This window comes from Mobula hypostoma, chromosome 18, assembly GCF_963921235.1.
Source record: "Mobula hypostoma chromosome 18, sMobHyp1.1, whole genome shotgun sequence".
NCBI lineage: Eukaryota > Metazoa > Chordata > Chondrichthyes > Myliobatiformes > Myliobatidae > Mobula > Mobula hypostoma.
This window is the reverse complement of record NC_086114.1, coordinates 61,566,912-61,587,632: the sequence shown is the minus strand read 5'-3', so window position 1 is coordinate 61,587,632 and position 20,721 is coordinate 61,566,912. Positions and strand designations below refer to the sequence as shown.

Sequence of the window (20,721 nt, the reverse complement as noted above, 5' to 3'; positions counted from 1 at the left end):
CAAAAAAAAAATGGCCCCTACGCTTTGCCAATAAATCAGTGAATTGAACTTGTGGCATACCATATTAACAATATCCAAATCTTGCAACCAAGATGGTCAAAATTGACCAAGACGACCAAAATTGCCATTAGACCTTATGCCGCCTTCGACACAGGCAGCAGCATGATGCACAGCTCCCTCATTTTCTCTACTAATAAGCAACTCGCTGATGGGGTAGACCTACAGTACTTTTAAGTTCTTAATGTCTAACGGGTCTGGCGATCATAAAAAATACGTTTAAAAAGGATAATAACACTTTTTGTTGACCCTGTAGAACCTGCTGCGATCCAATGCGCCGACATCTTAACGGAACCTTTTATAAAGTCCCACATTAATGGTGAATGTGAGCCTGTGGGATTGGGGGTACTTTATTGCCATAGAATGAAAATTGGTTAACCGACTTGAAATTGGGAACAGTAATAAATGGGGCTTTGTGGGGATGGCAAGTGGTGACTAGTGAAGTACTGCAGGGATCAGTGCTTGTGACCCCACTAATCACCGTATACGTTAAATGTATGAAGTTTTGCAACGTCTTTACCAACAACATGAGACGATGGGGTGCAAACAGATCTGAACATGATTCCACAAGCTACGTATGTGGGCAGGTACATGGCAGAGTGGGTACACTGCGGATAAGGGTGAGCATAGCTTCTGAAGCAGTGTATTATTTAAATGGTGACTGATTGAGAAATGTGGAACAAAAGGCTCTGGGTGTCCTTGTGCAGCACACTTTAAAGTAAACATACAAGTGCCCCAGACAGTAAAGAAAACAATTGAAGTGTTGGCCTTCAATGCAAAAGGCTTGGGCATATGCACAAGATGTGGTAGTACAGTTGTACAAAACCTTGTTATCCAGGAGTCTTATGTACAGTTTTAAAAATATATATTATTTAGAGATTGTGAAATCAGCTGAAAGAAGATTCTATGGTATGATGAAACCAAAATTGAGTTTTTTATCCATCAGACTAAACGATATCTTTGGTTAAGCCAAACAGCACACATCATCCCTACCATGAATCATGGTAGTGGCTGCATCATGCTGTGGGAATGCTTCACTGCAGTGGGCCCTGGAAGGTTTGTGAAGAGGGTAAAATGATTTGCAGCAAAATACAGGGAGATCCTGGAGGAAAGCCTGATGCAGTCCACAAGAAAACTGCGACTTGGGAGTAGATTTGTTTTCCTGGAAGACAATGACCCCAAGCATAAAGCCAAAGCTATACAGGAATGGCTTAAAAACAACAAAGTTAATGTCCTGGAGTGGCCAAGTCAGAGTCCAGGCCTCAATCCAATTGAGAATTTGTGGCTGGATTTGAAAAGGGCTGTTCACTCAAGTTCCCCAGGCAATCTGACAGAGCTTGAACCCTTTTGTAAGGAAGAATGGGGAAAAATTGCAGTGTCCAGGTGTGTAAAGCTGATAAAGACCTATCCACACAGATTCAAGCTGTAATTGCTGCCAAAGGTGCAGCTACTAAATACTGACTTGAAGGGGGTGAATACTTATACAATAATTATTTTGTGTTTTATATTTGTATTTAATTTAGATCACGTTGTAGAGATCTGTTTACACTTTGACACAAAAGAGTCTTTCTGTTGATCAGTTCAAAAAAACTCAAATTAAATCCACTGTTATTCAATACACATTGTTATTCAGAGCATTTGCTACTGTTGTTCAGGAGGATTTAAACTAAGGCTACGTCCACACTACCGCTGGATAATTTTGAAAACAAAACTTTTTCTCTTCGTTTTGACCCTCTGTCCACACTAAAACAGCGTTTTCATCCCCCGAAAACGGAGATTTTCAGAAACGGTCTCCAGAGTGAATAAATCTGAAGACACCTAATATCCGTTGCAGTGTGTACGGGGTAACCGGAGCTTTTTAAAACCGCTGTCATGACGTGCCGCAACAGATGGAGACAGCGCGGCATTTCATTGTTTTCTTCTTCTTATTATTATTATTACTACTACTACTTTATTGTCGTCAAACAATTGATACTAGAGTGTACAATCATCACAGCGATATTTGATTCTGCGCTTTGCAGAACCAAACAATTTCAGAACGGACAGCAACGAGACTGAAGCAAGAGTTAGAAACGTACTCACCAAATACTTTGACCAATAGCTTACTGAATAAATAAGTATACTCACTTTGCCCTGTTTTCTGTCCTTGCTTGTATGAAGGTGGTTTACCCATTTATGCAAGTACTTCTCTGACAATAGATGTGTAACAGCCTAATGTAATATTGTATGGAAATACAAGATAACACTGATGCAGACATGTTTTATACATTTAACAAGGTGCTTTATTAATGCAACAAAGTTGGTCAGTTTTTCAATGTTCGTCGTCAGCCGGGTCATACTGTCCGTGAACTCCCTGTCGGTTGCCTCTGTACACTCCAGTATTTGTTTTTTTTAAGTTTTAAGTCCTCCTGCGCGAGAACCAAGAGCAATTCCTTTTAAGTTTTTCTAGTCTGTAACTGGACAAACGCGCTCCAAGTATACCGTTCCCTCTTCGCTTGTTTTCTGTGTGTCCTGCGTGTGCCCAGTAGAGGAGATTCACCCGAATATCCGTGTAATGTGGACAGAGATATTTTGAAAAACGCTTAGTGTGTACGCCTGTCATTTTTACTCGAAACCGGTGTTTTCAAAATTATCCAGAGTAGTGTGGACGAAGCCTAATGTGGCAGGGGATGGGAACAAGTGCAGAGACAGAGGGGTGTAAAATGAGGGTAGAAGCAAAAAGTAGTAAGGTGAAAAGTAAAAGTGGCAGGCAGGCAAACCCAGGACAAAAATCAAAAAGGACCACTTTTCAACATAATTGTATAAGGGCTAAGAGTGTTGTAAAAGCAAGCCTGAAGGCTTTGTGTGTCAATGCAAGGAGCATTCGTAACAAGGTGGATGAATTGAAAGTGCAGATAGTTATTAATGATTATGATATAGTTGGGATCACAGAGACATGACTCCAGGGTGACCAAGGATGGGAGCTCAACATTCAGGGATATTTAATATTCAGGAGGGGTAACATTGCTGGTTAGAGAGGAGATTAACGAAATAGAAAGGAAGGACATTAGCCGGGAGGATGTGGAATCGATATGGGTAGAGCTGCATAACACTAAGGGGCAGAAAACACTGGTGGGAGTTGTGTACAGGCCACCTAACAGTAGTAGTGAGGTTGGAGATGACATTAAACAGGAAATTAGAAATGCGTGCCATAAAGGAACAGCAGTTATAATGGGTGACTTCAATCTACGTATCGATTGGGTGAACCAAATTGGTAAGGGTGCTGAGGAAGAGGATTTCTTGGAATGTATGCGGGACGGTTTTCTGAACCAACATGTCAAGGAACCAACTAGAGAGCAGGTAGACTGGGTATTGAGCAATGAGAAAGGGTTAATTAGCAATCTTGTCATGAGAGGCCCCTTGGGTAAGAGTGACCATAGTATGGTGGAATTCTTCATTAAGATGGAGAGTGACATAATTAATTCAGAAACAACGGTTCAGAACTTAAGGGTAACTTTGAAGGTATGAGACGTGAATTAGCTAAGATAGACTGGCAAATGACACTTAAAGGGTTGACGGTGGATATGCAATGGCAAGCATTTAAAGATCGCATGGATAAACTACAACTATTGTTCATCCCAGTTTGGCAAAAGAATAAACCAGGGAAAGTAGTGCACCCGTGGCTGACAAGGGAAATTAGGGACAGTATCAATTCCAAAGAAGAAACATACAAATTAGCCAGAAAAAGTGGCACACCTGAGGTCTGGGAGAAATTCAGAGTCCAGCAGAGGAGGACAAAGGGCTTAATTAGGAAAGGGAAGAAAGGTTATGGGAGAAAACTGGCAGGGAACATAAAAACTGACTGTAAAAGCTTTTATAGATATGTGAAAAGAAAAAGATTGGTTAAGACAAATGTAGGTCCCTTACAGACAGAAACAGATGAATTGATTATGGGGAACAAGGACATAGCAGACCAATTGAATAACTACTTTGGTTCTGTCTTCACTAAGGAGGACATAATAATCTTCCAGAAATAGTAGGGGACAGAAGGTCTAGTGAGATGGAGGAACTGAGCGAAATACATGTTAGTAGGGAAGTGGTGTTAGGTAAATTGAAGGGATTAAAGGCAGATGAATCCCCAGGGCCAGATGGTCTGCATCCCAGAGTGCTTTAGGAAGCAGGCCAAGAAATAGTGGATGCATTAGTGATAATTTTTCAAAACTCTTTAGATTCTGGACTAGTTCCTGAGGATTGGAGGGTGGCTAATGTAACCGTGCTTTTTAAAAAAGGAGGGAGAGAGAAACCGGGGAATTATAGACCGGTTAGCCTAACATCGGTGGTGGGGAAAATGCTAGAGTCAGTTATCAAAGATGTGATAACAGCACATTTGGAAAGCGGTGAAATCATCGGACAAAGTCAGCATGGATTTGTGAAAGGAAAATCATGTCTGACGAATTTCTTAGAATTTTTTGAGGATGTAACTAGTAGTGTGGATAGGGGAGAATCAGTGGATGTGGTATACTTGGATTTTCAAAAGGTTTTTGAAAGGTCCCACACAGGAGATTAGTGTGCAGACTTAAAGCACACGGTATTGGGGGTATGGTATTGATGTAGATAGAGAATTGGTTGGCAGACAGGAAACAAAGAGTGGGAATAAATAGGACCTTTTCAGAATGGCAAGCAGTGACTAGTGGGGTACCGCAAGGCTCAGTGCTGGGACTCCAGTTGTTTACAATATATATTAATGACTTAGATGAGGGAATTCAATGCAGCATCTCCAAGTTTGCGGATGACATGAAGCTGGGCGGCAGTGTTAGCTGTGAGGAGGATGCTAAGAGGATGCAGGGTGACTCGGATAAGTTAGGTGAGTGGGCAAATTCATGGCAGATGCAATTTAATGTGGATAAATGTGAGGTTATCCACTTTGGTGGCAAAAAAGGGAAAACAGATTATTATCTGAATGGTGGCCAATTAGGAAAAGGGGAGGTGCAACGAGACCTGGGTGTCATTACACACCAGTCATTGAAAGTGGGCATGCAGGTACAGCAGGCGGTGAAAAAGGCGAATGGTATGCTGGCATTCATAGCAAGAGGATTCGAGTACAGGAGCAGGGAGGTACTACTGCAGTTGTACAAGGCCTTGGTGAGACTACACCTGGAGTATTGTGTGCAGTTTTGGTCCCCTAATCTGAGGAAAGACATTCTTGCCATAGAGGGAGTATGAAGGAGGTTCACCAGATTGATTCCTGGGATGGCAGGACTTTCATATGATGAAAGACTGGATCGTCTAGGCTTATACTCGCTGGAATTTAGAAGATTGAGGGGGGATCTTATTGAAATGTATAAAATTGTAAAGGGATTGGACAGGCTAGATGCAGGAAGATTGTTCCTGATGTTGGGGAAGTCCAGAACGAGGGGTCACAGTTTAAGGATAAAGGGGAAGCCTTTTAGGACCGAGATGAGGAAAAACTTCTTCACACAGAGAGTGGTGAATCTGTGGAATTCTCTGCCACAGGAAACAGTTGAAACCAGTTCATTGGCTATATTTAAGAGGGAGTTAGATGTGGCTCTTGTGGCTAAAGGGATCGGGGGTATGGAGAGAAGGCAGGTGCAGGGTTCTGAGTTGGATGATCAGCCATGATCATACTGAATGGCAGTGCAGGCTCGAAGGGCCGAATGGCCTACTCCTGCACCTATTTTCCTTGTTTCTAAAACAATAAAACACGAAAACTTTCAAGGGGGCTGAATACTGTATGGACATTAAGTAAGTAATCTGATCTTCTATTTTTCCTTCCAAAGTGGATGATCTGTCATTTACCCACATAGTACTCCATCTGCCAGACCCTTGCCCACTTAGTTAACCTATCTATGTTTCTTGTAGACTCTCAACATCTCTGCACAAATTTGCTTTTCCACTCAGTTTAGTGTCATCATCAAACTTGGGTGCATTACACTCTGTCCTCTCTTCCTAATCTTAGTTAATGTATAAATATTGCTGGCCCAGGACCCAGCCCAATGGCACTCTGCTCACTACTTGAAACAAGAGAAATGCCATTAATCATAATCTGTCTTCCACTGGTTAACCACATTACCTCTAACTCGATGTATTTTTTATTCAACACCTTATCGAATACCTTCTGGAAGTCCAAGTGTACAGCATCCACCTGTTCTCTGTTCACTCTGCTTATCTTCTCAAAGAACTCCACTAAGCTTGTCAAGCAGAACCTGTCCTTCATGAATCCGTGTTGTGTCTGCCTGATGGAACTTCTATCCCGATGTCTCACTGTGATGATAACTTCAAGTATTTTCTCAACTACAGACGTTAAGCTAACTAGCTATATTTGCCCACTTATTCCCTACAACTTTTCTTTAAACAGTGCCATGTCATTGTATGTGTTTCATTCTGCTGGGACCTGCACAGAATGCAGAGAATTTTGGTAACTTATCACAAACACGTCTAACTTACGCCATTACTTTCAGTACCTTGGAATGTGTTTCATTAGGACAAAAGAACTTGTCTACCTTTTTGCTCATCACTCCCTCTTTAGTGTCAGTGATTGTATTGAGATCCTCACCTCCCACTGCATCCATAACATCTCCCTTTGGTATGTTAATATGTGTCCTCACAATGAAGACCTGCAGAAAATCATTGCTCAAGGCTTCAACCATTACCTAATATTAATTCCCTTCAGACCACTGACTGTTGCTCTAACAATTCAGTCTGTTAATATCAATACCCATTTTGATCTTGATCACTTGGCAAATGTGCCTAATTATAATTAATGTTTGATGGTTCCAATTGTAGTGGAACACTGCTGTTTGTGTATGAGTGTGTTGCTGCGTTTCCCATGGTACAACAGTGCCTCTATTTCAAATCTAATTTTATGGCAGTTTTCATCAGCATGGGTCCTTCCTCTAAGTTTGCATCTTTTGTACAAAACCTGCTTTGAATATAGCTATTTTTAAATAAACATATTTTAATACTTGACTTGTGTGTGACGGATTTGATTAACAGGGAAGAAATATTTTAAAAGTAGTTAATTTGCATGCAGTCATTGGGAATTATGTGATGCATTGCAAAATCAATTTTCCTCAACTCTTGCCAATGTACACAATGCCTAATCAAACAGAATTTTGGTGAGAGCAGGAACTGGTAGGGATGGAGTCTGTGTCTCAGTTATTTGGCTCTGATGGTTTACTACAACACATCAAATACCTCACCTTAACTTTCAACTTACATGTGGTTGTGTGGCTGAAGCTAAGACTTACCCATTCTGACACAAGCTACTGACTGCACATGATGTCAGTGAGTTGTATGCACCATATTTAAATTCTCACCTTTGATTAAGTGTTGCTGGAGAAAATAATCTGACTTTTCTTGCAGAGGTTGGAGATTGCAAAGCTTAATGGAGAGCGATATCGTTCGCATTGTCTTTTGTATGGGAAGAAAAGAACAAATCTGCTCATCACAAACAGGTACAGAAAATAATCATCTTGATCGAGGGGCCAGAATGACAAGACAAGGGAGCAAGTCATTAAATGTGATCATAAAGAATGCAGATAAATTTCTTAATACCAAAGGGGTCAAGGGATATGGGGGGGGCGGGATAGACCAGGATATTAGATTAGAGTGATTAGCCATGATCATTAAATGTCAGAGAAAATTCAAAGGGCTGAATGACTTCCTCCCATTCTTAACCTTTGTGTTTTTTGGTTCACAGTGTGAGCTAGCTGAGTTTTGGAGAAAGGGATGGGCTTTGATATGCTTTTTCAAGATGGGCCAAAGTGTAGTGTCTCAAGGACAATTTCAGAAACTGGTCGATTACGAGGGGTGATTGATATGTTTCCGGCCTAAGGTAGACGGAGTCAATTTTAGAAAACCTAGCACATTTATTTTTCAACATAGTCCCCTCCTACATTTACACACTTAGTCCAGCGGTAGTGGAGCATACGGATCTTGGACCTCCAGAAAGTGTCCACAGATGGGTGACTGATAAGTTCATGGCCTAAGGTAGAAGGAGATGAGTTATACAGCTCTCGTTACATGCACATACAGGTCAACTCTTTGAGTGATCATGCAGAAAGTTGGAAGTTAATAACTCATCTCTTCTACCTTAGGCTATGAACTTATCAATCATCCCTGATGAGTGATTAACTTCAAACTTTCTGCATAATCACTCAAGGAGTTGACCTACATGTGCATGTAACGAGAGCTGTATAACTCATCTCTTTCTACCTTAAGCCATGAACCTATCAATCACCCCTGCTGTGGAGGTCCAAGATCCATATGCACCACGACCGCTGGACTAAGTGTGTAAATGTAGGAGGGGACTATGTTGAAAAATAAATGTACTAGGTTTTCTAAAATTGACTCCTTCTACCTTAGGCTACGAACTTATCAATCACCCCTTGTATATTTCCCTTTCGCTCACTTAATATCCTTTCATGTGATGTTCACAGCTACAGGAAACAATCTCTGCTATTCCCAGGATTTTCTGCTACAGAATATAATTTCTTGTAGCTTCACCAACAGCCTGTCCTTGTTTGATTACAGTCACAGAATTTCTAGTGTTTATAGTCAGGAAGGCTGTTCATGGATCATTGTTGGTAGTGGCAGAGCGGATTTTAGAATAGGGTTGGACAAGGGAGCTGTATGTCTTTGTGGCTAATAACAGCTTTTTGAAACTTAGTTTCATTCCTTCCTGCTTTAATGTCCATCTTCAATCTTATCAATTTTGTTCCTGGCCCTTCCCTCTGTTTTCCTGGTTCTGGTGCTGGAAGAGCTTGGACAACATGGACTCATTTCTTACTGATTTGCAGTTTGTGTTTAATGTGTTTGTTCTTTGAACTCATCATACAAAGTCAAAAGCACGTTTGGCAGCAGCTGCACCTCAAAACTTCAAGCTAATTTTCAACTGTCTCAGGGATTTAACTGATCCGGAGGCTTTGAGAATGGGAATTCCATTTCAGCAGTAGTTACAGCAACACCAGTCTGCAGTCAAGATCGAAGTGTGGAAGGAAATGGCTCATGCCATTTTGCCTTATGAAGAAAGAGGGGTTAAGTAATGAATTGTGAATTAGAAGTACTTTCTTAAAGGGAATGGAAGTTGGTTTAGTGATATCTTTCTGAAGGGAACTGCAGGAGCATTTCAAGTTATGGGACTAAGTTAATAGCTTGTTAGAAAAGGTAGCACTTGTCTGAAGAGCTGATTCTACACTCATTAGAGCACCATTCTGAACGTAGCTCCAAGGTTTTTTATAGATCTATGTCAGAAAGCCAGAAATTATTAACTGTTTGGTGAAGAATAACTAAGCCTGTTTGAAGGAAAAATGTAAGAGCATTATTTACAAATTTGTCAGCACCAGTGAGGCACACACTACTGAAATTAAACATTAAGAACACAGAGACTGGAAAAAGTGTCAAGTTGAGGGTATTTACTGTTGTACAGTGCCTGCAACTTGAGTTAAAAAAATAAATATAGCTTAATTTATTAAGTTCATATTGGATAAAATAAGTTTAAATTTAATTTTATGATTAAATATACACTTGAGCTTTTAGAAAATTGGTAATAATTCATTTTTATAAAACTACTATAAGTGACAATTATTAGAATAAATGAAACCCCAAATATTTAACAACTGTCAACTGGTGTGAGTCCTTGACTCCACATATGCAGTGACCTCTTCTCCTCTTGTTTTCAAATACTTTGTTCTTTTAGGAGAGTGATCTGCGCATCCGATGAGATTCTCTGCCATCTTGGTTGTGATTGGAATTATGTATTTGATGAGTTTATTCAACCACCAACTTTGGAAGGGAATGTACTGAGCTTGTATATCAAGGTACGTGTGTGGGATACTGGATCTTTATGTGGCATCACTTGATGTTTGATGGAAGCATGAATTAACATCCTTTACATGATATTACATTGTTAATTATGATGCTAAGTGAATTTTAATAAGTGACAATCAAGGGGCCATTGTCTTTTCAAAGTAAACATAGGCCTCCAGTGTTCCTGGTCAGAACTTTTCAAGTCTTGTGATTTAAAATTTAATTGAGAGCTTTCATCATAAATAGAGAAGTCTTTGAACTTTTTTTTTAATCTTTCCTGCAAGAATACATAAAGAATCAAAAAATATATGCCGCTATGAATGGTTCATCTGTGTGAGAATTAGAACAGTGGTCTGTCTAAGTTACAAGATGAGTATATGTAGAATATAAAACCAAGGGTGTACTGTCGAGGCTTCCTAAGGTATTGGTCAGACCACATTTGGAATATTGTGAGCAACTTTAGGCCCCATATCTAGAAAGTGATGTGCTGACCCTGGGGAGGTTCCAGAGAAAGTTCACAAGAATGATCCCAGAAATTAAACACTTAATGTATGAGGAGTGTTTGATGCCTCTGGGTCTGTGCTTGACAGGGCTCAAAAGGATGAAAAGGGATCTCATTGGTACCTACTGGATACTGAAAGGCCTGGATAGAGTAGACATGGAGAGGACATTATCACCAATAGGAACATCAAGGATCCAAGGGCACAGCTTTAGAATAAAGGGATGTCCTTTCAAAACAGAAATGACAAGACATTTTTTCAACCAGAGGGTGGTGACTCTATGATAGATTCTTGATTGGTGAAGGGGTTAAGGGTTATGGGAAGAAGTGGAGAAGAAGATTAAAACAAAAGCCATGATTGAATGGTGGAGCAGACTCAATGGGACCAATAGCCTAATTCTGTTCCTATATCTTATGGTCTGATCAGCAAGTTAATTGCACAATCTTGACTTATGTTATTTAAATGGAGTCACCAACTTCCAAAATCAGCCAGTGAAATAAAGCACATTGAAGTATTAATCATTGTTCAGTAGGAATTGTAGACAGTCAGTGACAAAATGTGGCCTTGTCAGTATGAGAAATCTGGAGTTTGTTTTATGAAAGAAGGAGGATCTTACCTGTTCCCTTTTACTTCCTCTGACAAGGTTTAGAGCTCTATGTACCCATAATCCATTTGCTGGTCCCAGAACTGGAGGTCTGGTTATCAGGGACTATCTTCCTGCTGTGCATTATCTGCTCTTCCACTATCTCAGCTGTGGCATGTCAGTCCATTTAAAATACAGATCTGAAATATTTCCATGAGAAATGTACAAAAATGGAACCAACATTAACAATGACAATGATGTATTTGGGTGGTTTTACAGGATCAAACATTAATCAGTTTTACAAGCGCAAAAAGTGAGACTGAAAGCTTTGTGAAGAAAGTGGCTCTCCAGGATGAGAATATGGCTCAGGTAAATATTTTCATCTCAACAGAGATTTGACATGTTATGTTAGTGCAATTTGTTTTTGGAAGATATCTTTATTAGTTACTGTGTATACCCAGCCATGTTCCAATCTTAAATGAGTTTCTAGTTTAAGTAAGATTGAGGACCTAAGGGCAAAATTGCTGTATTGGAGGACAATGGGGAATTGTTGTGTTCTGTGTTTCACGGAGACATGGCTCACCCCAGATGCGTTGGTAAGATCTCAAGGCTTCTTGATACACTGGATAGATCAGACTGCTGATTCAGAAAAAGGAAAGGATGAGGGTCTGTGGTGCTTGGATTTGGTGGTCTTTTACCATTGTTCCCCTGACCTGGAACATATAATGATTAAGTGCTGACCATTCTATTTACCAAGAGAGTTCTCCTCCATGATTCTGACTGCAGTTTAAATACTGCCAAAAGCCGACATTAATCAGGCACTCGAGGTATTGAATGCTGCCATCACCAAACAAGAAACAGCCTATCCCAACACATTTCATATCATAGTTCAGGGCTTCAATCAGCCTTGTTTGAAGAAATCCCTGCCCAATTATCAACAGCATATAAGCGACAGCACCAGGAGTCCCAACACACTCGATCACTGCTACCATTCCATGCCTAGACTGCATTTGGGAATCAGATTACTTGACTGTCCTTTTCCTCTCTGCATACAGGCAGAGGCTAAAGAGCAGGGTTCCTGATATAAAGACAACATAGAGATGGTCAAGGGAGACAGAGGAGTGTCTACGGGATTGCTTCGAGTTGGTGGGCTGGACTGTGTTGAAGGACTCATCAGAGGATATGAATGAATACACCGCAGTTGTTATGTGCTTTATAAAAGCAGTCGTAAATGAGTGTGTCCCCACAAAATCATTTAGAGTCTTCCCTGAACAGAAGCTCTGGATGAACAATGAGATCCACAATCTGCTGAGGACCAGATCACTGCCATTCAATAATGATGAACAAATAAGATACGAGATCTCCAGAAAGCCACCTCATGTGTGAAGTGACAATTCTGGGCCAAACTCGAATCACTGAAGGATGCTTGACAGCTGTGGCAGGGCTTCAATGCTGTCACCTCTTACAAAGTGAAAGCAGGCAACATAGGTGATAACGAGGCTTCGCTCCCAGATGAGCTCAATGACAAAGTGCTTTGAGAGCTCGTTGATGAAACATACCAACTCCTGCCTGACAGACAACTTGGATTAGCTTCAGTTTGCCTACTGGCACCAGTCCACAGTAGATGCTATTTGATTGGCTCTTCGCTGAACCCTGGAACGTCTGGAGAACAAAGATGTATACATCAGGATGCTTCTTGTCAACTACAGCTTGGCATTCAATACTATCATCCCCTTCAAAGCTAATCATTAACCGTCAATACCTCCTTGTGCAACTGCATCCTCGAATCCCTCATTTGCAGACCCCAGTCAGTTTGGATTGGCAACATCTCCACAATCTTCATCAGCACAGGTGCACTACAAGGCTGTGTACTTAGACTCCTGCTCTATTTGCAGTGTACTTATGACTAAGTGTACAGTGCACAGCTTCAATGCCATATCTAAATTTGCTGACAACACCACTGTCATAGGCCGAATCAAAGTTGGTGATTAAACAGCATATAAGAGAGAGATTGTAAATCAGGCTGAGTAGTGTCATAACAGCAACCTCTTACTCAATGTCAGCAAGACCAAAGAGCTGATTATAGACTCCGGGAGAAGGAAACGGATGGTTGATGAGACAGTCCTCATTTGAGGATCAGAAGAGGAGAGGGTTAGCAACTTTAAATTCTTCAGTGTTATCATTTCAGAGGATATATCCTGGGCCCAGCACATGTGCAATTACAAAGAAAGCTCTGCAGTGCCTCTGCTTCCTTAGAGATTTGTGAAGATTCGGCATGACATCTAAAACTTTGACAAATTCTCATAGATGTGTGGTGGAGAGTATATTGACTGGTTGCATCACAGCCTGGTATGGAAACACCAATGGCCTTGAACAGAAAACCTACTAAAAGTAATGGATACGGCCCACTCCATCACAGGTAAAGCACGTCTACCTGGAGCGCAATTGCAGGAAAGTAGCATCCATCATGAAAAACTCCCACCACCCAGGCCATACTCGCTTCTCGCTGCTGCTATCAGGAAGAAAGTACAGGAGTCCCAGGACCCACACCACCAAGATCAGGAACAGTTATGACCCCTCAACCATCAGGCTTTTAAACCAGAGGAGTTCACTTCACTCGCCCCATCACTGAACTGTTTCCAGAACCTATGGACCCACTTTCAGGGTCTCTTCATCTCATGTTCTCAATATTTATTGTATTTGCACATTGGTTCTTTGTCCATCCTGTTGGGTGCGGTTTTTCATTGATTCTATTGTATTTCTTGGATTTACTGTGTATGCCCACAAGGAGAAGAACCTCAGAGTTGTATATGGTGATACAGTACAGTGCCAAAGTCTTAGACACATATGTATATCTAGGGTGCCTAAGACTTTTTGTGTGGGCATGTGGCCAAGTGGTTAAGGCATTGGGCTAGCGACCTGAAGGTCATGAGCTCGAGCCCCAGCCGAGGCAACGTGTTGTGTCCTTGAGCGAGGCACTTAATCACACATTGCTCTGCGACAACATCGATGCCAAGCTGTATGGGTCCTAATGCCCTTCCCTTGGACAACATCGGTGTCATGGAGAGGAGAGACTTGCAGCATGGGCAACTGCTGGTCTTCCATACAACCTTGCCCAGGCCTGCGTCCTGGAGAGTGAAGACTTTCCAGGCACAGATCCATGGTCTCGTAAGACTAACGGATGCCTTAAAAGACTTTTGCACTATACTGTATTTGTGAACATGAAGCTTGTTTGTAAATCTGACAGGAGCAAAGGATGTTGGGAATGGCAAGGGTAGAGCGCTGTGGGACAGGTGGCAGAGAAGGAGTGCCAGAGGGTAGGAGGTGACACGGGTGGCACCAGCCCTGAGACACCAGACAAGGTTATTTGATTCCAAGCAATTGGTTTATTTTTCCAAAACAGAATGACTCTGTGCTGCTCCCATGCTCTCCCCGTCCACTTTTCCCAACTATGATTCCCTTCTCCCTGCTTTTTTCCCACTCTCAGTCCATGGTAGAGACCCCTATCTATCAGATTCAGATTTACCATCACTCAGCTATGCCATGAATATTTTTTTGCGGCAGCAGTACAGTGCAATACAGAAAATTGCAACAGTACTTTGCAAATGTCTTAGGCACCTTAGCTATATATGTGTGCTTATGACTTTTGCGCAGTACTGCACATATATATGTACTTTGATAATGAATTTGCTTTGAACTGGGTTTTTCACAGTTGACATGGTAGTGAAGAAAGTACATGGCACACTTGTCTTAATGGGTGTATTTTAGAATATAGGAGTTGGGGCAGTAATTTGCATGTTTATAAAATACTTATGAGCTCTCACTGGAATGTTCTGTTCAGTTCCTGTCACTACGCTTTAGGAAGGATGTGGTTATGTTGGAGAGAATGAAGAGGAGATTTACCTGGATTGGAGGACATTAGCTCCATGGAGAGATTGGATAGACTGTTTTCCCTGGGGTGAAGGAGACTCGGTGGGGGGGGGGTGGGAGGGAGTGATCTGATGGAATTACGTGTCTAGGAGAGATATGGATAGGGTGAATAGTTAAAATCTTTTTCCCATCATAAGGGCATAAGGGTTATCAAAAACTACAGAGGGCAGAGATTTAAGGTGAGTGGTAGGAGATTTATAGGGAACCTGAGGGATGAATTTCTTTTCACACACAGAGTGGTTGATGTCAAGAATGTGCTGTCAGAGAAGGTGACACACATGCTTACAATTACTACATTTAAGAGACATTTAGACAGACACTTAAACATGCAAGGTATTTAAGTATACTATTGTAATGTAGGCAATTGGGTTCAAGTAGATGGGCAAAAGGATCAGCATGGACACGGTGGGCTGAAGGGCCTGTTTCTGTTTGTTCTGTTCTGGCCCACTCTGATTTCTTGCTGATTCCCCCATGCAGATTTCAGCCACATTCAAGATCATTGTAAGTTTATTGTGTTACAGTGACACACTCCCTCTGCTGGTGGGACTGCACAAGATCCAATTAATGTTCTTCTTCACAGAGTGGTTACACAACGGGAGGCTGCAGTGAGATCTGTGTAAGAGCATTCCAAATAATCGCACGTCCTGCCCTCTCCCATGGTCCTGTAAATTCCTTCCCCCCAGGAGTGATCCAGCTGCCTTCTGAACCAATAGAATTGCATCAGCTTCCCTATCTACTCCGGCAACGTATACCAGTCCCAAACATGCTACTTAAAAACATCCGCATTTCACTTCTGGCTCTTTGGCCTTTATTAAAGGCGCACATGAGGCTAATGTGGAATTGGGGAAATATACCGACCTGGATTGTAAACTAGTTTACAGGCAGGAATTGGAGACCGGGAATTGACGATTCTTCCAAAGTGTCCTGCTGTGATCAGAGGTCAGAAGGGCACTACAGTGATCAGTGCTTCAGTCTCATCTGCTCACAATGTACACTGGTGACTTGCTGCCAGTATTTCTAGCTCAGTTCTAACCCGTGGTGTATTTTTATATAATTCTTTATTCTTTATCATTGTTAAATGGTTTTGTTGCATGCCGTGCCCTGACAATACACCACAGCAAATTCCTACATATAAATGTACCCATATGGAGGAATAAAGTTGATCCTTGATCCTTTAGCCAGGTTGAGAAAGGGTAGGAGCAATTGTCAGAGTGACCAGCAGGGAAATCCTGGTGTCAGTGCTTGGGCCACAGCTGTTTAACATTTCTGTCGGTGATTTGGCTGATCAGTGAAAAGTTAAATTTCCAAGTTTGCTGATGATAGTAAACTGGGTGGGCTGTGAGTGCAGAGGAGGAGGTAAAGGGGCTTCAAGGGGATACAGACAAGCTGAGAGAAGGAGAAAGAGTGTGGCGGGTGGAGTATAATGTGGAGAATTAGTCTGGTTATCCACTGTGCACTTGACAGAAGGCATAGTGTTTGTGAGAGTTTGGGCAGTGTTGAGCTTCAAAGTCACTGAAAGTTAACATGTAGGTGGAGCAGGCAGTTGTAAGGGCAGATCGTATTTTGGCCTTCACTTGAGTACAGAGTTAACACTGAACGTAGTACAGCACAGGACAGGCCAGGCCATTCAGCCCTTGATGTTTTCTGAAACTAATTAAACCATTTAGACTCCCGTTAATCTAATCCTTCATCCCTGCACATTGGCTATAGCCCCCCGCCCCCCACTTCTGTCCATATCATGTGCTGAACTAAGAGTCTCTTATGCCATCTACCTCTACCACCCCCCCCCACCCCCCCGGCAGTGCATTCCAGGCTCTCACCATGCTGTGTAAAAGAAAATACTTGCACTTGAGTACAGGAGGTGTCTTACTACAGTTGTGTGGGGTTCTGGTGAGACCATTCTGGCAGTATTGTGTACTGTATGGGTCTCCTTACCTGAAAAAGATACACTTGTAATGAAGGGAGAGTAGCAAAAGTTCACCAGAAATGGTACATCTGTCACATGAGGAGATACTGAAAATGCCAGACCTGTACTCTCTCCGGTTTAAAATAACATGGCACTTACTGAAACTGAGGAGGCTCAACAGGGAAGGTGTTTCTCTCACTGAAATCTTGAATCATGGGCCACAATCTCAACATGAAGAGTTGGCCTTTGAAATGGAAACCAGGGGTGATGCCTTGATGCAGAGCAGTGAATGTTAGGAATTTTCATCCTCAGGGGACTTAGTCACCAATTCCAATCCAATAGGGTTTCTAGAAATGAAAGGCCTGAGTTGATGTGGGGATTAGGCAACAGAGTGGTGATGAGATAAAACAGAAAATGAGAGTAGAGCAGTCCTTTCAGACCTGCTCCACCAGGCAGCAGTGCCATGGCTGATAACCACCTCCCATACCTACCCCACCATCACCTTATTCTGGAATCCCTTTGGTAGAAAAATGTTTCACTATGTTAAATGGCTTGGCTTCCACAGGTTCCTATGCTACAGGTTGAAGTAATTTCTCCTGATCTCTGTTTGCTGAGGTTGTGATTGGCAGTTGGGGACTTGCCTCCAGCCACTGAGAACATCCTCCTGTGCCATGTTTGTCTGGTCTGGTTCGAAGGTCATCATTTCCTCTGAGCTTGTTGAATGGAATGGGAGGCTTGACGGGCAATATGGTTCTTTTTCTCTGTTATGTTCTTAATATTTGAATGGCTTCGTTGGTTCTAATTGGGAAACTGTCTCCTGGGTCTGAGGCACAATGGAGTTGGCTGGATAAAGTGAATGAGTGAAATTTCTTTTCATACTCCTTGCTTACCCCGATCATTTACTGCAAGTTCTACGCTGTGTGCCTTCTGACACGAGCTCTGTACAGGTTTGGAGTTGGTCCCTTTGAACAGCAGCATTACAATCTACAGCACTGCACTGTGGATTTCTTTTCGATCGTTTATCTGTACTCATTTCAGAGAGTATGACGTTAACAACAGTGATGTGCTCAGACTTGGATCAATTCTCAAATAGAATTTTTAAAAATTGTAATCTTCAAAAAATCACAACTATCGTGGTTATTTAGGAAGGAATGTTTCGGGGTTATAGGTGATGCTGCCAGTTTTGATGTTTGGAACTCCTCATGAAGGGTGTCTAATGGACCTTTAGCACCCGGATATGTGTACCCAGAAAGTGTTTGGTGGGATATTCCATGAAACTGGTCCAGTAACAGGGTTGTGATCTGTCCAAGTAAGGTTCATGGTTAACCTATAGTAGTCATAGTCATAGTCATACTTTATTGATCCCAAGGGAAACTGGTTTTCGTTACAGTTGCACCAACCAAGAATGAAGTATACCCTGAACTTCCCTGCAGCTTTTTTGGTTTGTCCTGTACTGTGCAAGTCACCTGGAGTGCAGTATGTAGATACTGAAGTCAAGATGTTCACAGAGGGACATTAAATTTGTTTGAGGAGAGACAAGAGACTACAGAAATCTGGAGCAACATACACAATGCTGGAGGAGCTCAGTGTGTCAGTCAACACCTATGGAGGGAAATGGATAGTCAACATTTCAGGCCATCAGGACTGGAATGAAAGAGGGGAGACAGCTGGTGTAAAAAGGTGGAGAGAATGGTGGAGCAAGAGCTGGCAGGTGATGGGTAGATATGAATGTGGAAGGGGGAGAGAGTGGGATTGATGTAACACACTGGGAGGTGATAGGTGGGGACCGTGGAATAAAGGTGAGGAGGAGGCCCTTGCCACCATTCAGGGCCCTAAGCTGTCCTTCCCAAGCGAATCCATCAGTGTCATTCATTGCATTCAGTGCTGCCAGTGCAGCCTCTACATCAGTGAGACCTAACACAGACTGGAGGACTGCTTCACTGAACACCTTCGCTCCATTCGCTGTGCCAGCTGGGATCTTCAGTGGCCAGCCATTTCAATTCCCGCACCAACATGTTGGTCCACAACCTCGTCCACTGCTGAGTTGAGGCCAGACACAGATTAGAGGAACAGCACCTCATATTCCCCTTGGCAGTTTCCAACATTGATTTCTCTAATTTCCAGTAACCAATTCCTCTGTCCATTACCTTTTTTCCTTTATCCCACCATCCCCATCATCATGATACCTTTCCTCTACTTATCCTTTCCATCTGCCTATTGCCCACAGCTTCCTCCAGCCATTAACCCTCCCCATCACTTTCCCTTTATTCCATGATCTACCATCGTCTTCTATCAGATTCTATCTTCTTCAACTGTTTTTCACTTCCACCCTTACAACCCTTACAGCTTCTTACCTTGTTCTCATTCCACACCTTATCACTCCTCACCTGGATCCACCAATCACTTGCCAGCTCCTGCTCCACTCCTCCCCAGCATTTTACATGGGCTATCTTCCATCTTTCTTTCAGTTCTGATGAAGGGTCTTGGCTGGAAATTTCTCTCCACAGATGCTGCCTGACCCACTGAATTCCTCCAGCATTTTGTGTGTTGCTTTTAATTTATTTGTGTGCAATTCGAAACTTCAAATTTCTTAAACATTGTCAAATAACAGCTTGCGTCTAGAGCATTCTTATTGTTGTATTTTAAAATGATTAACAATTGAACTTCTGACTTTGCAATACATCTATGAATTATGTGTTGATTCTTGAATTTCTCTAGTTTAAAAGGACAATTTAATATGAGTGTGTTTGTGTTGTTTCAGATGATATTTGATACACTTGAAGAAGCTCGACTAGCAAGACAACAGCAACGTCTGGTGAAACAGAAATCGCTCAGGTTTTCTAAACCTTGACTTTTTTTGCACAGCCTCTGTGTTGCACTGGGATTAATATCCACTTCTTTTCTATTACATTTTCATTTGCGCTGCAATTTTATTTTCTTACTCTAATGAAATACAAATTCTCAGAAGTATTAATACTGTGTTCTCTTCCATCCATAGAGAGATGGATTGGTATCAAAATCAGTGTACATTGTGCCTCTGTATTTTGTGGAATTCAGTCAATAATTTTATGCTCATTTTTGCACTATCAAAATTGATCTATTTGCTCGAATTGAATTTATATAATACATTGCAAATAAAATAAAACTGAGTATTTGAATTTTGTCTTTTTTATCTGATCTCAAATACACTACAACTAGTCACGTTTACAGAACATTGAATTATGAACGACCATTCTGATTATTCAAATAAAATAAATAATATCTTTAACTTGTATAGCTTGACCACTGCTATTTTGGGTTGGCTTTGGAATATATATAATTTAAAATTTACATTTAAGTTCACACTTCTGATGTGTATAAATGATCTGGATATAAATGTAGATGGGTAGGTTAGTAAGTTTGCCAATCATATGGTGTTGTGGATAGTGTAGAAGACTGGCAAAGAATACAGTGAGATATAGATGAGTTGCAGATTTGGACAGAGAAATAGGTGGAGCTTAACCAGGACAAATGAGAAGTTTTTGCACCTTGGTAGGTCAAATGTGAAGAGACAGTACACTGTTAAAGGTAAGACCCTTAACAGTGTTGATGAGCAGGGGGTCTTGAGATCCCTGAAAGTGGCTACATGGGGTGATTAAGGGTGATAGAATGATTAAGAAGGCATATGGCATGCTTGCCTTTATTAGTTGAGGCACCGAGGTCAAAAGTCAGGAAGTTATGTTGCAGCTTTCGATCGCATCTAGAGTATTGCGTTCAGGACTCTGGTCACCCCCATCACAGTAAGGATATCGAGGTTTTGAGAGCGTGCAGAAGAGGTTTACCAGGATGCTACCTTGATTAGAGGGCACGTGCTACAATGAGAGGTTGATTTGGTTGTTTTCTCTGCAGTGACGGATGCTGAGGGGAGATCTGATAGAACTTTATAAGATTGTAAGAAG

The 20,721-nt window shown here is 41.7% G+C and overlaps 1 protein-coding gene across 1 annotated transcript in view; it reads left to right on the top strand.

The window, feature by feature from the left end:
- The window catches only part of vps13c (vacuolar protein sorting 13 homolog C), a 387,651-nt gene extending 367,724 nt beyond the window's left edge, over positions 1–19,927 (top strand). Inside the window, exons 80-83 of the mRNA XM_063070973.1 lie at positions 7,420–7,511; positions 9,755–9,875; positions 11,227–11,316; positions 19,545–19,927. Coding sequence (XP_062927043.1) covers positions 7,420–7,511; positions 9,755–9,875; positions 11,227–11,316; positions 19,545–19,634 — 393 coding nt within the window. The 3' untranslated portion in view covers positions 19,635–19,927. The remainder of the gene's footprint in view (positions 1–7,419; positions 7,512–9,754; positions 9,876–11,226; positions 11,317–19,544) is intronic.
- Positions 19,928–20,721: the final 794 nt, after the last annotated feature.